General features: G+C 43.0%; 1 protein-coding gene across 2 annotated transcripts in view; it reads right to left on the bottom strand.

Annotated features, from left to right (window-relative positions):
- The window catches only part of WLS (Wnt ligand secretion mediator), a 99,966-nt gene extending 93,543 nt beyond the window's left edge, over positions 1-6,423 (bottom strand). Inside the window, exon 1 of one of the 2 annotated variants that reach the window (XM_079777486.1) lies at positions 6,272-6,423. Coding sequence is in view for 1 of the 2 variants with exons in the window: in XM_079777485.1 (XP_079633611.1) it covers positions 5,804-5,909 (106 nt within the window). In the remaining variant the exon portion in view is untranslated. Of the gene's footprint in view, positions 1-5,803; positions 6,173-6,271 lie in introns of those variants that run through there. The other variant, XM_079777485.1, reaches the window with a different exon arrangement.
- Between the last annotated feature and the right edge of the window lie 13,027 nt (positions 6,424-19,450).

The following is a 19,450-nucleotide window of genomic DNA, read 5'->3' as shown; positions in this document are numbered from 1 at the left end:
ACATTAGATACTATAATAGTTAACTCATCATATGTCTTTCTATATTCAAACCGTTTGTATTCAGTCCCTGAAGTCAAGACTTTGGGAAGTGGAGGCAGGATTACCTAATAGTTGAGAATTCTGGCTCTCTTGTCAGATTGACTGGAGCTGCAGCTTTGACCCTGACTAGTTAGGCTATCTTAAGCACTTTTACTAGACCTTTCTACATCTCAGTTTATACGCTAACTGGGTACAACAGTACCAATTTGGCAAGGCTTTGCATGGGTTAAATTAGATAATGTCTGACACACTGTACACATTTAACATATATTAAACATTACTTATAGTATTTTATTAATACACTAATTTTAAGATGAAATATTAATATAATTATTTGATGGTTAATTAATAGGGCTTCTAATTTCAGGTGTTCTCAAATTCCCAGTAATGAGTGAGAATTATTTTGAGGCTAGAGACCTTATCATAGGAAATCTTTCGCTGTGAACTTGTATTTAGAGGGGCTCTTTTCTACCTATGGCTCCCTAGGTTCCTCGGGTTTCAAGTCCCCACTTTCCTAAGCCCCAGTCAGCATTGCAGCCCTATTTGGGGCACACAGTAGGCTCTAAGGAATATTTTGCACATTAGGCAGGTGACACATGAGAACTAAGCTAAGGACCTTCATAAAATCTCAAATTCTAAATCTCATTAGAAACACTTTTATGAGGAAGATAAGGTAAGAATATTTTCTCAATATATATGGATTTTTTTAAAAAATTAAAGGTCAAATTATTGCAAAATGTCAAATAGGTAGGAAAGGCTTTGAGTCTAGATATGGGTTCCAGGCAGCGGACTTGAACACCTTACAAAGCCACACATTGCACTATTATCTCAAGGAAATATTTCTCACCTTTAATAGGAAAATGGGAAAGTTCCAATAGAAAGCGAGACAGTCGTCTGAACAGTCAGATGACAGCATGATTAGAGATTGTTAGCACAAGCATGATTTTGTTGCAATAACCAAGTAAGTAGTTTAGCTTTCTCAAGTCAATAATGTAATTTCAATTACAAAAATTTTTACAAAAATTTTTGAAGTTGCATAGTGCTCCTAGAAACCATAGTAGATACTCTAGTAGTTAACAAAGAGGAAAAAAAGACATGACTTAATCAAATACAAAATTTTATAAACTAAAAGGGAGAATCAAATACAGAAAAATGTGGGCTAACATTTACCAAAGGCCAAATAATTAGTTCTTTTCAAGATTCTCACCAGATAGAGAAACACTGCAGGATTAAAAGTGGTGCATTATTAACATATGCTAAAATAAAATAAATACCACAACAAGCTTAAAACCTAATGTATTGGGAAACAAACTTTATGTACTCTGCATAACTGTAATTGTATTTAATTTCTTAAAATCTGGTAACTTCTAAATAAATGAGTCACAAAAACAAAAACTCACAAGAATAAACCATAATCAAGACCACCAATAGTTCCCTCTTAAACAGTAATAGCACAATAGTATTGGCTATATCATTGAAAGGTAGTACATAAGTCCATGTAAAATTAAGAAAACTGATTAAGTATATGCATACACACACATAAATATATGCACACACACACACACACATATATATGTATATATACACACACACACACACACACACACACACACATAATAGTCTCAGCATTAATATGCTCACATAATGAGCTTTTGAAAGAGCAATCCTTCCTAAAGAAACAATTTTTGGTAATTTGTTGATACTTATTTGCAGTTTAAGTCTGAAATATTCTCATTTCTGTGTATGCTTAAAGCAATGAAATAATTTTCTATTCATCCAGTCCTGATCTTCATACTCTTAACACTTTTAGAACAGGTGGGAACAGTGACCTGCTTTTTCAACCATTATATCCCCCAGACATGACTAATTAGAAGCTGAGCAAATTGCACATAATGGGCCAGGGATTCAAGTTCATGATTTTTAGTGGCTGCACTCGTGTTTCAGGGCACATGGTTTCCTCCCCGCCCTCTTCACCCCTGCAGCTGCCTGTCTCTCCATGAAATCAAAGGAAATTTATTTTAAAAAAATTTTTCTGCAGGCTTATTTTAAGGAGGATAAAGATTAAGCTATGTCTTTAAAATGTTTTATTTTACTTCAGGGGGTTCTTAAATTTTTAAGTGAGTTCTAAATACTAAAGAAGCTAGCCACTTAAGAAACCTTTTCAATACATACGAAGACAATCAGATGAAAGATTTTATAATGGCTCAGTTTTTACAAAAGCACAGCATAATTCAGTGAATTTTTAAATACCCCAAATTCTGTCATATACCTATTGCTTTCCAGAGCCTTTTTGCAAAATCCCATTAAAGATTTAGCAGTACCCAGACACTGGCACAAGAAGAAATAAATAAATAAGTGCACACACCCAAACACATATACAAACGTGGGGCAGGGGATTGTTTAAGCTGGCTAACCAAAACCCAATCTCTATTTTTGCTTTTTTATTTAATGTTTAAAGTTTCCCCATCAATTTTAGAAGGCTGCAATCAGACACCAGTCTAAATGCCATCTAAAACTCTCAAAGTCCTGAAAAATTCATATAATTTTATAACTGAAAGAATCTTTAAACTCATTAACCCAACAATGAGGAGACTGAAGCCTGTTGGTTAATTGGTTTGCCTGGTCGCTTTGGGATGTGTGGTTTGCCATTGTTTGGGGTGTTTGTTTTTTGTTTTGTGTATATGTGTGTGTAGTACTTATATCCTTCTAACCAGGAGCTTTGCCATTCAGATCCTCCTCTTTCTAGGTCGCCATGTTTCCTTTCATCTGGGACAACAGTGATCAAAAAGGAACATATATTATGGCCAATTCACCGCTAAAATTTCACGTCTTCCCTTGGCCTCTGCAGATTAGAAAGACACATCCCACCCAGGACACCTGACTTCTAACATATCAGTGGAACTGGGAAGTGAAGTTCTTTGCTCAGTGGGGAGAGTGGAGAAGGAAGTTTGTGAACTTTGCTTTCCAGCCTACAAACTGTTCCTTCATCTATTGATTCCACTGGCCCACTTTGCTGAAGTTCTATTCTTTGACTGGTTTCCTCTGCTTTCCGATTTAGGGAAGTTTGGTGGAAAAACATATTTACCATTTGTTGATCTTTATTTCCCATGTTTGGGTCTTGTAGTATACCCAAGTTCCTAGATTTCTTTAACAGTAATAAATAAGTAACTAACTAACTAAATAAAATCTCCAAATGGATGAGATAAAGGCTAAGAAGCTGTTCAAAGTATTTAACATGGGCTGGATCTGGTCTTTTCAGTCTTCCAGCCAGAACTGGGGACAGAGCTGTGACAACTGAGGAAGAAAGGAAGCTAAACAGTAAACTTACAACAATTTTCCCCCACGAAGTGTTAGACATAATTATTTTCTTTTTCAAGGAAAGTTGGAAATAAAGCCATTTATTTGTTGAAGAGAATCTAATTACAGTTTAGAACCTATCACTAACTTTTGGAGACTGTTACCAAGTGTGGTCACTAACCAAGTTCTCTGGGGAAAACAACCCTTGGCACCACTTACTCCAGACAAACCCCTCTCTGAACGTGCAACTGTTCCAATCCTACTGCAACTTTAATGCCCAGCAGTCACGCACCGGTGTCGTTGAACCATCTCCCTGGTCCTAAGGCTCCAGAAATTATACGAATTCCAGCAGTGCCCTCGGAAACCGAAAACGGTGGGTGAGGGGCTCTTCAAGGTTAGCATCAGCTTTGGAAAACGCAACGTGCACCAACAAACACCAGGGAACTATGTGTAATGGTTCACTGCCCGAACAAAAACCTCAAAGAGGATGAAGGTCAGACAGGGATAATAGGCCAATTTAATTCTGAAAGCACAAGGTGCAAGAAATTTTAATTATGGTCTGCCACTGAAATCACACAAGATCCAATGGCATCTAACTGCAACTGCTCATCAAGGGAGACAAGAGGTGTAATTGTAACCGCTGCATAATCACCGTGAGCGCACAGGGAAAGGCTGCCTTCAGCTCCCAGCAGAGAATGTATTAAGAGCCTCGAAAAATCCAATACAAGGAAACATAGAGATTGCCCATAGCTAGTAAACAGGAGCTCATAACAGGAAAGCTCAACCTGAGTGTGTGTGTGTGTGTGCGTGTGTGTGTGTGTGTGTGTCTTTGGGGGAGGGGGTGTTCCAAGATTAAGCTGTTTGACCCAAATTGAAAATATGAGCTTGGAAAACTCTGAACCCCTTTCTGCTCACACACAGCGAGAAAGGAAGGTATGAGCTCCTCCAGCAATGTGTCTCCCCAGGGAAGCTCTGCCCGCTCTCCTTTGTTTAAACAATTACCTGGGATGTTACAGTGATTTACAGAACCAGACTCCCTTCCTTTGATTTGTTCCCATCAAGCCCAGGTACGGAGACGAAACGCCCAGCATACCACTCAAGGTGCCCAAGCTCTCATCCCCAAGACGACGACGACGCCCGTTCTGTTCTGTGCAGGCTCTTGGCAAAGGGAAGCGTGGAGAAAGCCCCTCCGTGGACTTCCCACTCCGCAAAGTTTTACAAACCCGAGAAGGGGGCAAAACCCCCCATCCGCGCAGGCTGCAAAGTTGGCGCTGAAGTTTGTGCCGGGATGCCCTAAATCTCGTGGGGCGAGGGGACACGAGAGGATGGGGAGGCGGGAAGATGGATGGAGATGAAGAGACAGCAAAATAAATAAATAAATAAATAAATAAATAAATAAATAAATAAATAAATAAATAAATAAAAGGGGGGGGGGGGTAGTTTTTCGAGTGGAAGGTCCTTGAGACCTTCTTCTTCATCCGGAAGCCTCTTTGGCTCCGAGAGGTCCGGGCTGTGCGCTCCAGGACAGGTCTCCCAGGGCGGGCGCCTTCGTCGCCGGGGCCCGGGGAGCTGTCACCTGCGCGGGGCTGCGGCGGTGGCGGCGGCGGGGAGCTTTCCCACACGCCAAGGTAGGACCACGGGCTCCGGATTCACCCGCTCTCGGGGCTCTGAGAAGTGGGGGAGGGCAGATCCGAAAGAGGGCACCGGGCCAAAAGCAACACCTTTCGGATACGCCGTTCTCCTCCGACCTCTCCAACTTCCCTCGGCGCCAGCCGAGGACTTTCTCCCACCCCACCCCACCCCACCGCACCCCACCCCATCCCGCCTCCCGGCCCACCGCTCCGACCTTCTGACTGCCGCGGGCGGAGGGTGGGATAGGGTGCGGCGAGGGAGCAGACGGAGCGGAGGTTGGGACCCAAAATACAAACTCTCACCCCCCTGGCCGAGAAGACCAGATGCATTCACACAGGCAACCAGCACAGCCCGGTCACTGGGCTCCGGGTTTGCGCCGGGCGCAGCTCCCCGACTCTTCTGTTGTTCCCAATAAAGTCTATTCCGCGGCCCTCCGGAGCTGAATGGGAGGGAAAGGAGAGGAAAGGGGGGGGGGGGGAGCGCGGGAAAAAGCGGGGGGGGGGGGATGTGGGGGGGAGCAGCAATCAACTTTGTAACCCAGCGCTTCCTCCCGCGATCCGTCGCCATGCTTAAAGATTCCCACCCCCGCCACCCCCCTCCTTCCTTTCAAGTGGATACTGAAACTAGGCCAAAACTTTTTCCCCTCCTTTTCTCTTAGCCACTAGACTGGATGGTGCCCCACGGAGCCCCATGGAGCTCTGCTTTCTTAAGCACAATAGCCGGACTAATTAGATCATAGAAGCAAGACAGTGATACTGTAACAAGTAGCCCGAGAGGCAAAGGACGGGGCCCGAAAAGAGAGAAAGGGGGAAAAGTTTGCAGCTCTGGCACTTACCAATCAAGCCTCCCACCAGAAAGGCGATGATTTGGAACACGAGCAGAATCCCACCAACAATGCACAGCTTCTTGGTGCTCATGTTTTCTATAATTGCCCCAGCCATTTTTTTTTTTTGCGCGCCCCCCCCTTTTTCTTTTCTTTTGGAAATAAAATGTTTTAGGGTGTGCTTCTGCTCGTTCTCCTCTCACGCTCCCCCCTCCCTCGCCTCCTTTCTGGGCGCTGCAAAACTTCAGGGGTGCGCGATCGCGGCGAGGATGGGACCTGGGCGGTAGGCGCCCCGCACGGATCCCCCCGGCGCAGCCGTTCGGGCTCCCCCAATGCCCGGAGCTGTGATTGTGGCCGCTCCGCCGCCTGTGGACGCTTAAAGGAGCAGGGAAGCGGATCACATGACACCGCCTCCCTCCCTTTCTTCCTCCCTCCCTCTCGCGCTTCCTCCCTCCCTCCCTGCCTCCCTCTCTTCCTCACCCCCTCGCCCGCCTGTGCGGGGCTCCGAGCTCCGGCGGGAGCCGGCGTCCGACTCCCGAGTCAGGCCGGCAGCTTGTCCCGCCTGGGGCTGGTGTCGTTTGGGGGTGGATGTTGCTGTTCAGTGGGTTCCCCCTACCCCGCCTCTTCCACGTTTTCTTTTCTGGTGCGAGATTTAAACCACTCGTGGAGAGCTTTGCAGACCTTTGACTAAGGCGTTGACTTTAGGAAATGGTCCCCACCCCCCAACTGCTAGAACTCTCTTTAGGAAAGAGGAGGAGAATTTTTTTTTTTAAAGGGGCCCCAAAAATGTTTAAATCAAAGCACAGAGATGTGGAACAATGTCTCAGCTCGGCTTCCTAATGCCTGAGCCCAGCCTCGGTTCTTAGGCACACACCCAGCTAAATCCCCCCGCGGCTCCCCTCGAGGAACCCTGTGCTCCAGCCAAATTACACCTCTGTTCCTTCCATGATGCCCCACTCCATGTGTTTCCAGAGCCTTGACCCTCGTTCTTGCGTTTAAAAAAAAAATTTTTTTTTAATTCCATCAGAGTTTTAATACTTTAAAAATCAACTCGCCTGAAGAACCTTGCTAATTTTCCAAACCATCTTTGTAACATCCCCGGGAACGGAGCCCCTACAGTTCCTGTTTACATTCTTAGCTCCTCTTGTAAAGGACTTGTAAGGACGTTTGTCTCCCCCACGGAGCCTAAACTCCTGGGGGATAGGGACCGAGTTTTATTCATCTTTGCACCCCCCGTGGTGCCTAACAAAATTCTAGCTCTAGTAGGTCCTCCATAAACTTTTGTGGACTGAATAAATCAGTGAATGTGAAAAACAAGCCCACCGTTTGCATTTCAAAAGCCTAAAAGAGACATTTGATTTAGATGGTACACATATTAAATTGCAATGTTTGTTCTCTCTTAGTGAGGGTATATTTATGCTTATACTTAACTTTGAAGGGGGGGGGGGGGCGGGACGGGGGGAGACACAAGAGATGTCCTGCTCTATGGAAAATAAATTCCTGGGCTTGGTTTTTCTGTGTTTCATAAACTGGTCACTTGGCCAGCACAACACACATTTCCCAATAGACCCTGGATCTGGTAACCTCTCCTTTCCACTCTCACACATGCAGGGTTTCCACCACCCACCACCCCTTACACACCTGATTTCTTGCCCCTCCCCTCCATAGACACCCTCTTTATGCCAAGGGAACATGGAAAGTCCCGTCTCCTCCTCTACTCTGCTCCTGAACTTGTATTGCCCTTCCAGAAGATGCCATGCAACTTACACATCATAGAGGTGCTCATTTCTAAAGTTCAACTAGCTACTTCTTGTTGAACTGGTATCAAACTTTGTGTATATAAAACTACACTAACAGTCTGAACAGTTCTGGGATATGTTTGCTCTTTATTCCTTCTTCCCCTAACCAGCAGTCACTCACTGAGTCCTTAACCCCTTCCATGCTCTCTTTTCTAAGCATTGGGGGCTAGATACCAAGATGTGAAGACACTTGTCCTTGTCTTGGCGCCTAGACTCCTCAGTCTAGCTGGTATTCACTGAGTAGTGATTAACAACCTTAACTGTGGAGGACATCAGATCAGACAGGCAGAAGCAGAAGGAATTCTTGTCAACAGTCATGGTCAGAAGTGTGTGACTGATGCCCAAACATAGATTGACCAGTGCGGCTTATTTGCCTTCCTTCTTTGCCTTTTCAGACACGTACATCTTTTTTTTTTTTTTTCCTGACAGGAGTAGATTCCAGAGCATCATAAATAGAAAGAATGTCCTCCTCTTGCTAGTATACTCTACATTATGTGTTCTCATGTCAGCAAGCTGCCAACTTCCACATCCTAATATATAAAAATCCGGGGGCCGTCATCACCGAAACAACTGGACAGACAACTGAACACAGACTGTGTGGGGCAACAAGGCCCACAGGGGAGTTAGTGAGGGACGACCAAACAACTGAACATCAGGCTGCATGGGGCGACCAGGCTGGCAGGGGGAAAAGTTGGGAGTGACTAGGCTGGCAGGGGGTGGGGGTAGTTGGGGGTGACCAGGCAGCAGGGAGGCAGTTAGGGGCGAGCAGTCTGGTAGGGGGGCAGTTGGGGGTGACCAGGCTGGCAGGGGGACAGCAAGGGGTGACCAGGCTGGCAGGGGGGACAGTTAGGGGCAACCAAGGCAGCAGAGGAGGGCAGTTAGGGGCGACCAGGCCAGCAGGGGGGGCAGTTGGGGGCAACCAGGCTGGCAGTGGGGGGGGGGGGAGGGAGTTAGGGGCAATCAGGCAGGGAGGCAGGTGAGCAGTTAGGAGCCAGTGGTCCCAGATTGTGAGAGGGATGTCCCAGATTGGAGAGGGTATAGGCTGGGCTGAGGGGACCCCTCCCATGCATGAATTTTGTGCACTGGGCCTCTAGTATTTAAATAATAATGATGCCTTTTTTTTTAATACAAGGGGATAGTTTTTAGTAAAGTTGATAGGATTCAATATTAAGATTTACTCTTCATTTGGTTCTACTTTTCACTATTAAGGAAGAAAGAAATGGCGTCCCATGCACCTCAAATATGAATTGGGTCTATAAGAAATTCTTGGCTAGCTGAATTGGTTTGTTTAAGATTAGTGAGTTCCTCAACTCACTTTTCTATGAACGGCTACAACACCCCTCCATCCCCTTGGCTCCCGAATGTAGGTCTTCACAGTAACTGACCTACCTCTCCAAGGTCTGGAAATGAAAGGCTTGGAATAAAATACTGGTTCCCCACCAAGGTGCTACTCTATTTTGAAAGGGCACTTATTATTTAACAGTTTAATTTTAAAAAGAGATATTTCTCATTGCTAACCAGTGCTTCTAACTTGTAGGAGATTACCTATATTGCCAACTGAATGAGGGCAGACACACATAGCATTTATCACCAAAAACAGCTTTTTAAAAAAATTACAATTTCCATTATGTCTTTTTAAAAATTAAAACTGACTGTTGGATTCTTAATTTCCAAGTAGAAAAGAGCATGAATGTTTGAGTTGGCTGCATCTGGGGTGGAGCCTAGCTCCCAGCTCTGACCTTTGCTATCTGTGATCCGGGACACCTACTTTCTCCAAGGCTCAGTTTTCTGATCTGTAAAGTGGAGATAATAATAGTACCTAACTCATGGTGTTCTTGCACGATATTATTAATTATTATAATTAGGAACCCTTAAGGGAAATCAATAATCATGTGTAAAAAACTAGTAAAAATGATCATTAATTGGTTCTTTCTCAGCTCTAAAATTTTATCATGCTATAATTATTTTTTGAAACTTATTTCAGGAGCAGCCTAAGTGATTAACTGACAAGGACTCTGACAAGGCACTCAGTGAACTTTAAACATAGAAACATTCTAAAACCTGCTCCCAAACCAGTAACTGCATCTCCTGTCCCCCACTTCCGTTCCCCATTCCTGTATAGCATTTACTGGCACGTCTATCCTGGGCTGTAGTTTGCACCTACATCTGCTTATGTGCCCTGTGTCACCCCTGGCTTGCAAACTCCTTAAGAGCAAGGAGAATATGACCTGAGCCTTTGTCTCTCTCACAGCCCCAGCACAGCACCTTGCACAGAGAGGGCTCATTTCCTGGAGTTGAGAAAGCCCCCTTTGGAAGCCAAAGGCAGCATATCATTATCATCATCGCTGTGAATGTAATGTAGAGATCTAAGAGAATTGCATATACCTCCTCAAACACCTAATTTACTTCCCAGAGGGACCTAACGAGAGTAATAATCTCACTGTGAGGCTTCTCATTCTCATAAATAGCTTTTATCCATAAATGGCATCCCTGTGTCTCCTTCAGTGTTGGTATTTTCTCGTAGTTAGTGTCTGTGAATGTGAGCAGGCACTTTGGGTTCACAATCTATTATTCAGTGTCACTTTCCCCTCTTCTCTCTCTCTCTCTCTCTCTCTCTCTCTCTCTCTCTCTCTCTCTCACACAACTTTTTTTAAATGTTGTTTTTTTTTTTTAATATACATTTTTTTTTTTAATTTCAGAGAGGAAGGGAGAGGGAGAGAAAGAACCATCAATTATGATAGAGAATCACTGATTGGCTGCCTCCTGCACGCCCCCTACTGGAGATCAAGCCCACCACCCAGGCATGTGCCCTTGACCGGGATGGAACCTGAGGCCTTCAGTCCAAAGGCTGATGCTCTATTCATTGAGCCAAACCGGCCAGGGCTAAATGTGTGTGTGTGTGTGTGTGTGTGTGTGTGTGTGTGTGTTTTAAAGGAACCACCCTTCCCTTTTCTCTCTATGAGCTCCTTTGTCTTGTTTTATATGTACCTTTTCTAGTACCTCCCTTTGCATACTAACCTGAGTAGTAACTATTCAGAACCCAGAGCTGGGAAGACTGTTACTTTCAACCTGATCTTTAGATGAAACTGTTTCATAAATACCCCACCACCTTCTCCCATTTTACACATCAGCACCCATCCTGAATAAACTCCATTTCACCTTTTCTTTTACATTCCACGTATATTTCACATATGAGGCTTATTCAGTCACTGCTTTAAGTCTTATTAGTTGTATATATAAATCTGAGAATATGACTTACCTTTTTGAGACTTGCCTTTCTTCTTTCTTTTTTCTTTTTTTTTTTTTAAATATATTTTATTGATTTTTTACAGAGAGGAAGAGATAGGGATAGAGAGTTAGAAACATCGATGAGAGAGAAACATCGATCAGCTGCCTCTTGCACACCCCCTACTGGGGATGTGCCCACAACCAAGGTACATGCCCTTGACCGGAATCGAACCTGGGACCCTTGAGTCCGCAGGCCGACGCTCTATCCACTGAGCCAAACCGGTTTCGGCTCTTTTTTTTTTTTAAGGATGCTAATACCAACCCCTTAAATTGTGATGAGCATTTTTAAAAAATGCTACAAAGTGCCTAGCATAGAGCCTGACAAGTGGGCTCTCAGCAAATGTTTCCGTGTTATAAGGGGGGTGGGGAGGGGCTCTGTTCTCAAATAGCAAAACAACATAACAAAGCCAAGAACTATAACCCCATAATCATTGTTTCTTAAGAAGTTGCCTCTTTGAACCCAGGCAACTTGGAAGGGGAAGGTAAAAATCTTGACGGGTTTCCAGGGGCCTCTTGTGGGAGGCAGCTGACAACTTGAAGTAGCCAGCCCGCCTCCTGCTGTTTTCCAGACTTGAAAGAGGCTGCAGCAGAGAGCTGGGATGCCTCCAGTGTCTGAACCTCTGAGATGGCACGTGCTCAGTTTCTGGAGCAGCGGTAGGAGACAGGGTCCTTGATCTGCCAGTTTCCCTAACATAAACCTAATGGGGTCTGAGCTGACTGAACCCCCTCCCCATGACCTCTTGACTGCTCTCCCTCCCCAACTCACCTTGTACTTTGACATGCTCATAAGCTCCTCTCCATCTGCTCCTCCCCATGGAGAATGGCGGTGGGAGGAAAGCCTGAACAGGCCAAGAAACACCTGCCCTGGATAGCGATCCTGTGATATATAGAGAGCAACCAACACTGAGGCACAGAGTCAACAGAGAAATTGTGTTGAATGAATGAATGGATGAACGAACAAACACATTCCAGTCTCTGGCTATCCAGGGGTTCAGGAAGGCCCCCCACAAATGGCCAATGTCAGAAAGAAGGACTCAGGCTTAACTCAGCCCTAGACCACCTGGGGTGAGAATAGGCCTTGACTTGGGCCAAAGCCCAATCCTTACCCCATGCTAATTGTAAAGTAGCTCAGAATCATCACTAAGTAGCTCACCATGAAGGGTAATCTCCAATAAAAACAGCTTCAGGTGTCTATATGTAATGTGGGAAAGTAAAGGTTGTGTGAGGGTAAAATACATGAAAGTCAAGGACCTTTAATATTTCCCCTTTGCATTAGATAAAGGAGACTGGGATGGCGGGGAGTGCAGAGAGCAGGTCATTCCCCAAATGTCAGATCTAACAGCAGCCTGATGCTAATGTCGATTATTATAACAATAACAACTTACACTGATTGCTTCCTATGTACCAAGCATGAAATGCTTTTACAAAGTATGTTATCGTCATTAATACTCACAACAGTCCTATGAAGTAAATACTCATTTTATCATTACAAGAAAAAAAAAGCCAGTTCAGAGAAATTAAGGAACGTTCCTTTGATCACACTGCTAGAAGACTGGGGAGTTCAGATTCTGTGGTAGATGCTACACATCATTCATTCAATTACCAAATACTGATTGAATGTGTGCGAGTGCCAGGAACTGATCTAGATGCTGGGGAAGAGCAGTGGGCCCAACAAAGGCCTTGCCCTCATGGAGCCTACCCTAGAAAGCCTACTACAGAGCCTCGGTTCTTATCTCCTTTATGTGAGCTGTGCCCTTCAAACTCAACAAAGAAAGAAACCTGCAGGGCTGTGGAAATGAGTAGAAATCGCCTCCTTGGCGTGCCCAGGGGCCTCCCTCCTGCTTTCCTCAGGGGTTCTCAGGAGACATTCACACAGAAACTCCTTTTCCGGCCAATTCTGAGACGGACACCGTTTTAGTGTTCCTCGGCTGCTCCTTTGTTCATACATTCAACTCTGTTTTCTTCCTCAGCACCTTACTCCCACTCAGATCAAACTCCCGCCAATTAAGCCTTAAATCTGTACAAATCTTTCTTTGCAGGTTTTTGCCATTAAGGCTTGATCCAAGTTGAAGATCAATTTTCAAGACAAATGACTCATGAAAGCAATTGTTAAGCACAATTTCAAAGTGTTTTGAGGACATTCTTGAAGAATACATGTTAACAAAAGACATCCAGTGCACAAAATTAATTTTGGCATGGCTAACCTGTAATTGATTTCTAAAATATTTTTATTCTGTTGACATGATGTGAAACCCTAATAAAGACCCTATTTACCAAAGATTTCAAGTTGCTTTATCAATATTATTCATCTTAATGTAACAATTTATGAGGGTAAAGTTTCCCAATTTCTTTTTTCCACAGTAATAATTTTTTAAAATAAATTTTAAATGGGGTGATATTGTTTAAAAAGATTATATAGTTTTCAAGTGTACATTTCTATGATACATGATCCGCAGTGTGTGCCCACCACCCAATGTAAAATCATATTCTGCCACCATATATTTGGCCCTCTTTATAATTCACTACTCTCCCAACCCCTTCCATCTAGTATCTGATTGTCTACTGTTGTCTATGAGTTTCAGTTTTATATCCCACATTTGAATGAAATCGTATGGTTCTTAGCTTTCTGACTGATTTATTTCATTTAGCATGATATTCCCAAGGTCCATCCGTGTTGTCGTAAATGGCAGGACTTCATCTTTTCTGTGGTGAGTAGTATTCCATTGTATACATGCACCACATTTTCTTTATTCAATCATCTATCAAAGGACACTTTGGTTGTCTCCATGTCTTGGCCACCGTGGATAATGCTGCAATGAACATAGGAGTGCATCCATCTTTGTGAATAACTGTTTTCAAATTCTGGGTATCTACCCAGCTTCTGATATATGTCTTACCTTTTTAAGAAATCTGAGACAAGGAAGCCTGACTGATTTTATGGGACTTTCTTCCATTTATTTCATAAATATTTACCATGTGCATGCCATATGCCACGTATTTGGCAATTGCTGGCCTGCAGATACAAAAAGGACGAATCCACTCTTACTCTCAGAAAGCTTATAATTGCAGGTATGTAAAAGGGTCTGGGTGATGCCATGGCTGTTACCAAAATGGTAAGTCCTAAAGAATCACTAGTGTAAGCGGCATGGAAGAGACCTCAGCTCTGAGAAAGGGACAGAACATGGGTGCTCTCCTTGGCTGGGTGCACAGGGACTCCACGCTCTGGCTCCATTGGATCTTCACAGGGTCAGCATTGTGGAGCGATGAAGGACATGGACTCCGGAGCCAGACTAACTGGGGTCTGAATCTGGCTTTGCTACTTAATTAGCTGTGTGCACAGGCTAGATAGGGGTAATCATTTTGTCACTCAATGCCTCAGCTATAAAATGGGAATAATAATAATACCCTCCCCAAATATGATTGTCATGAAGATTAAATGGAATCATTTGTGTCAAGTACTTAAAATAGTGCCTGAAATAGTAAGTTCAATTTGTTTGCTCAAAAAAAATATATATAGTGCTTCCTCTTGCCACAAGGATAGCTTGGGTTCTATTCACTTTATTTTTTTAAAGTACGTTTTTATTGATTTCAGACAGAAGAAGGGAGAGGGAGAGAGAGAAACATCAATGATGAGAGAAAATAATTGATCAGCTGCCTCCTACATGCCCTCTACTGCAATTTGAGCCAACATCCTGGGCATGTGGCCTGACTGGGATTTGAACTCAACCACTGAGCACACTGGCCAGGTGGGTTCAATTCACTTTAAATCTTGCTAAATTCCCTAAGCATCACATGTTGTTAACATATATTCATTAGTAATTATTATTATCCATTATTAATTTATTAGGCATCTCCTATATGCCAAGTGTGTTTGAATAATTATGGGAGGCAGTATAAGAAGCAAGGATTTAGCCTTAAACAGATCTCGGTAAAATTCTGGGACCTTGGGCAAGTAACTTGAGCTCTCAGAGCTTCAGCAAAGTCACCTATAAAATGAAGATGAGAGTGTCTTCACAAAAGCTGTGGGGATAGAGCCTCAGTCTTCGGACTGCAGGGTCTGGGTTCGATTCCCAGTCAGGGCACATGCCTTCCAGGGCTGCAGGCTTGATCCCCAGAAGGGCATGCAGGAGGCAGCTGATCAATGATTCTCTCTCATCATTGGTGTTTCTCTCTCCCTCTCCCTTACTCTCTGAAATCAATAAAAATATATTTTTTAAAAGCTGTGGGGGGGATTGAATTCATTCAGTGTACAGTATAAAGAGCTTAGCAAAGTGCCAGGTATTTGATAAGCACTTAATAGGGAGGAGCTAGAGGAGAAAGGGGAGGAAGAAGAGTAGGATTCTTGCAGAAGCAACACCCAATATTTGGTTAGAAAACTGAGGTTCAATGCCCTCATCCCCTGCCCTCCCACTCTGCACTGGTTCTCCTCAACTCCAGTTTCCTGAAATCCTTGTTGACAACTCTTTTATTGAACAACCAACTACGTCTTAGCAAGCTATCCAGCTGTGGTTTGGAAAGAATGGGATACTAAGCCTCCAGGACAACTTATTGAAACTATCTTTTAAATGTAACACATTCTTTGGAATACGTTTTGATCCTCCTCCCTTTTAAGCAGAGACAGTATCTCCCTGGGGATACTCATATAGCTGTATCGATTATGGCTACCTGACATTGCCGTTATCTGGGCACTTGTCATATCTATTCCAGTTAGATCACAGTTATATTTTGTTTTGTTTTTTAAGATAATAGGGCTGTGTTTTGCTTGGAAGTCTTTTTATTTAATTCTAGTAGAATCCCAGGCTCTGTGGTGATCCTTCCAGATCATGGCCTCTTCATCTCCTTCTCAAAACAGATGTTCTATTTTACTTAGGGAAGTTGAGGGAAGGAGCCATCAAGTAGAAACACTTTCAACTTCCAAGCTGATCCTTTTCCTATGCCTGATCTCCAAGGAAGCAATGTCTACCTTTTGGGCAAAGCGTACCTCTTTACTTATGCACATATACCTTTCCTTGTGCTCTTAGACCTATTTTGGGCAGCTGGCCAGCATTGCCTCAGGTTAATAGCATGTGCTCTGTTTAGCCCTTGCCTCCAGGGTGAGAGTAAGGATTAAATGAGTTAGCACGTGAAGGGTACTTACTAGATAGAGGGCTTAGCACATGGTATACGCTCAGTAAATGTGAGCTATTATTAATTACCTTCTATCATCTTCTATGACTTGCTCCTTCAATGATCTTCTTTCATACCTTTCCTCAATCTTACTTTCAAATCTTCCCCATATAAAATGTATCTTTCTGAACCCTGTGTTCTACATAATTCATCACTCACTGGATTCTTTCCTTTGGTTGTAAATCAAACTTCTGGAACAAACAGTTCACATTTGCTGGTTTTATAACCTCTCTTCCCATCCGCTCCCTGACCCCCAGCAGAAAATTTAGATTCCAGACCCAAAAGTCAACCGACTGCTCTGCAGTCACCAGCAACCTCTTTGGTGTTCCTCCTACTTGATGTCTCTGAAATTTAACACTTCTCCTCTTAGAAAAACCTCTCCCCACTTTATTCTCCGCTCTCTTCCTATTTCTCTGACATCCCCTTCTCTCTCTTTCATTGGCCCCATTTCCTCTGCCCATCTCTTCTTATAGACTTGGTGGGGAAAATCTATATCTTCAGACCTGATCTCTCTCTCTCTCTCTCTCTCTCTCTCTCTCTCTCTCTCTCTTTCTCTCTCTCTCTCTCTCTCTCCCTCTCTCTTTGTTGATTTCAGAGAGGAAGGGAGAGAGAGAAAGAGAGAGAGAGAGAGCGAGAGAGAGAGAGAGAGAGAGAGAGAGAAACATCAATGATGAGAGGGAATCACTGATTGGCTGCCGCCAGCACGCCCCCTACTGGGGATGGAGCCCGCAACCTGTGCATGTGCCCCTGACCAGAAGTGACCCCGAGTCGCCTTAGTCCTCAGGCTGATGCTCTATCCACTAAGCAAAACTGGCCAGGACAAGACCTGATCTCTTGACTGAACTTTAGACTCCTAGAGCCAGTCTCTTCCTAGACATCTCTGCTTAGACAAACCACGTGCACCTCCAAATCAACCAGATGTCTTCCCTCTCCCATTTAGTGGCCTAACATTCCAACCATTTACCCAAGTTACATATCTCAAGGCCATCCTTGATTCATTACTCACACATCTAATCCGTTATCCAGACCACATTCTATCTCCCTTATTCATAATGAATTGGCCTCTCCTCTCCATCCTCCCCACCTGTTTGCAAGTCCAGACCATCATCATCTCTCCAGCTTAAGACTGTTGAAGACCTTTTGTATTAGATCTCTAATCTCTGGTTATAACTATAAATAATACAGTCTGTACACAGTTGACAAAGTGTGATCCTTACAGAACACAGATCTTTCTCCTTCACTTGCTGAATATAACTCTGCAATACCTTCCCATTGCATACAAATAAAGCCTACCTTTTAAACCCCATATCTAGCAAAAGCTTACTGGCTTCTCCAAGATCAAGATGCTGGGACTGTCTTTTGTCCCCAGATTAACCAAGGCACTTGTTTGTACCTGATTGCATATGATCCAGTCTACCTCATGTCTTTCTCCTTGTAACATGATCATTGGGATAGTCCAGTTGATCCCTAAAGTAGTGCCAGCAAGTGTGAATCCATGGTATTCCTCCTCTTGTATTACCTATATTAAAGTGCTTGCTAGCCAGAGGCCCAAATAAAGACCTAGAAATCATCCTAGATGTCTCCTTTATAAATGTAGTCAACAGATGCTGATAATATTATCTGCCAGGCATCATAAATAATACATCATCATAATAACAGCAAACACTTATATCATACTTACTGTGTGAAAAACACTATTTGAAGTGAGATAGATAGTAGAAAAATATAACACTTAGAATTAAAGTACTATAATAAATATATGTACCTCAAATGGTTGTGGTGAGGATTAAATGCTCAAAGTATACTCTTGTATATATGACTAAGAATGTTTAATCCTCATCGCAACCATTTGAGACACATACTATTATTCTATTTTAGTAATTTACCCAAGATCACACAGCTAATAAACACTAGAGGTGGGCTTTGAACCCAATCAGTGTAGCACCAAAGTCCATGCACTTAACAGTTACACTCTTCTGCTTTTGATTCAAATAGCAGTAATAGTAACATCCCTTAAGGATTCCTATGTCTCAGGCTCTGTTCTGAATATATTACATGTGTTGTTTTACTCAATCCTCACAACACCTTTTATGAGTTAGATGCTACTTTTGTCTTTGATTACCTATGAAAATAAACTTTACTTAAGGACTGCAAAATAAAAATTCAAACTGAAAACACAGAAAAATCTGGAAGTGAATACTCACTTCAAAAGATTATGCATTTAGTCTTCTAAAAGTCTTATTTCAGAATTATTTGGAATTTTAGATTTCTCACATCATTTATCACAAGCTTTCAAGTACTTTCAGTATGAGGGTAGGAGTGTTATTCATTCAACTATCCATCCATTCAGCAAACATTTATTCAGCATCTACCATACACAAGACACTAAATACTTCAGAGAACATTTATTGTCTCAAAAAATATATCTAGAAATTGAAAAGAACATTAAAAACAGACCCTGGCTGGGTAGCTCAGTTGGTTAAAGTGTCATCCTGATACACCAATTGCGGTTCAATCCCCAGCCAGGGCATATACAAGAATCAACCAATGAATGCATAAATAAGTGGAATAACAACTCTCTCTCTCTCTCTCTCTCTCTCTCTCTCTCTCTCTCTCTCTCTCTCTCTCTCTCTCTCTCTCTCCCCTTTCTCTCTAAATCAATAAATAAATGTGTTTTAAAAGAATATTAAAAAGAATATTAAAAACAGCTAGTTCAATGAAGTATGACAGCTAGAATTGTACAGAGGATAAGAGAACAGACTTTAGAGCCAGACAGACTTTGTTCAAAGCTTGGCTTTTCCACTTACCTCCAATGTGACCTTAGAAAATTCAGTTAAACTATTTATGCCTCTTTTTTTTCTTAGAACATACATCACATGATTCCTGCCAAGATTTTAAGTTTTAACATATATAAAAGACTTTGATCAGTGCGTGGAACATGGTAACACTAAGTGAAGGGCAGCTATGGTTAGTAGTGGTCATGGTATTACCATATAAAGGTACACGGGCATTGGGAAGCAAGGATGGCATGGCCAGTGTTGCTCAGTGGTTGAACATCGACCTATGAACCAGGAGGTCATGGTTCAATTCCTGATCAGGGCACATGCCTGTGTTACAAGCTCAATCCACAGTGTGGGATGTGCAGGAGGCAGCCAATCAGTGATTCTCTCTCATCATTGATGTTTCTATCTCTCTCTCCCTCTCCCTTCCTCTCTGAAATCAATAAAAATATATTTTTAAAAAAAGGAAAGCAGGGATGAAGAGAGTGCGTATTTTATATTAGAGGTAGGAGTTCAGATAAGTCTTTAGAGCAAAAGATAATTCTAGATGAGTTTTAAAAGAGGAGTAGTCTTTTTCTGGTAGACAAAAAGGAAAACTATAGATGGGCAAAGTTTAATTCCTAAAG

Source organism: Cnephaeus nilssonii (genome assembly GCF_951640355.1).
Source record: "Cnephaeus nilssonii genome assembly, chromosome: 7".
Lineage (NCBI taxonomy): Eukaryota > Metazoa > Chordata > Mammalia > Chiroptera > Vespertilionidae > Cnephaeus > Cnephaeus nilssonii.
The sequence above is the reverse complement of the archived record's forward strand: the minus strand, read 5'-3'. Positions and strand labels throughout refer to the sequence as shown.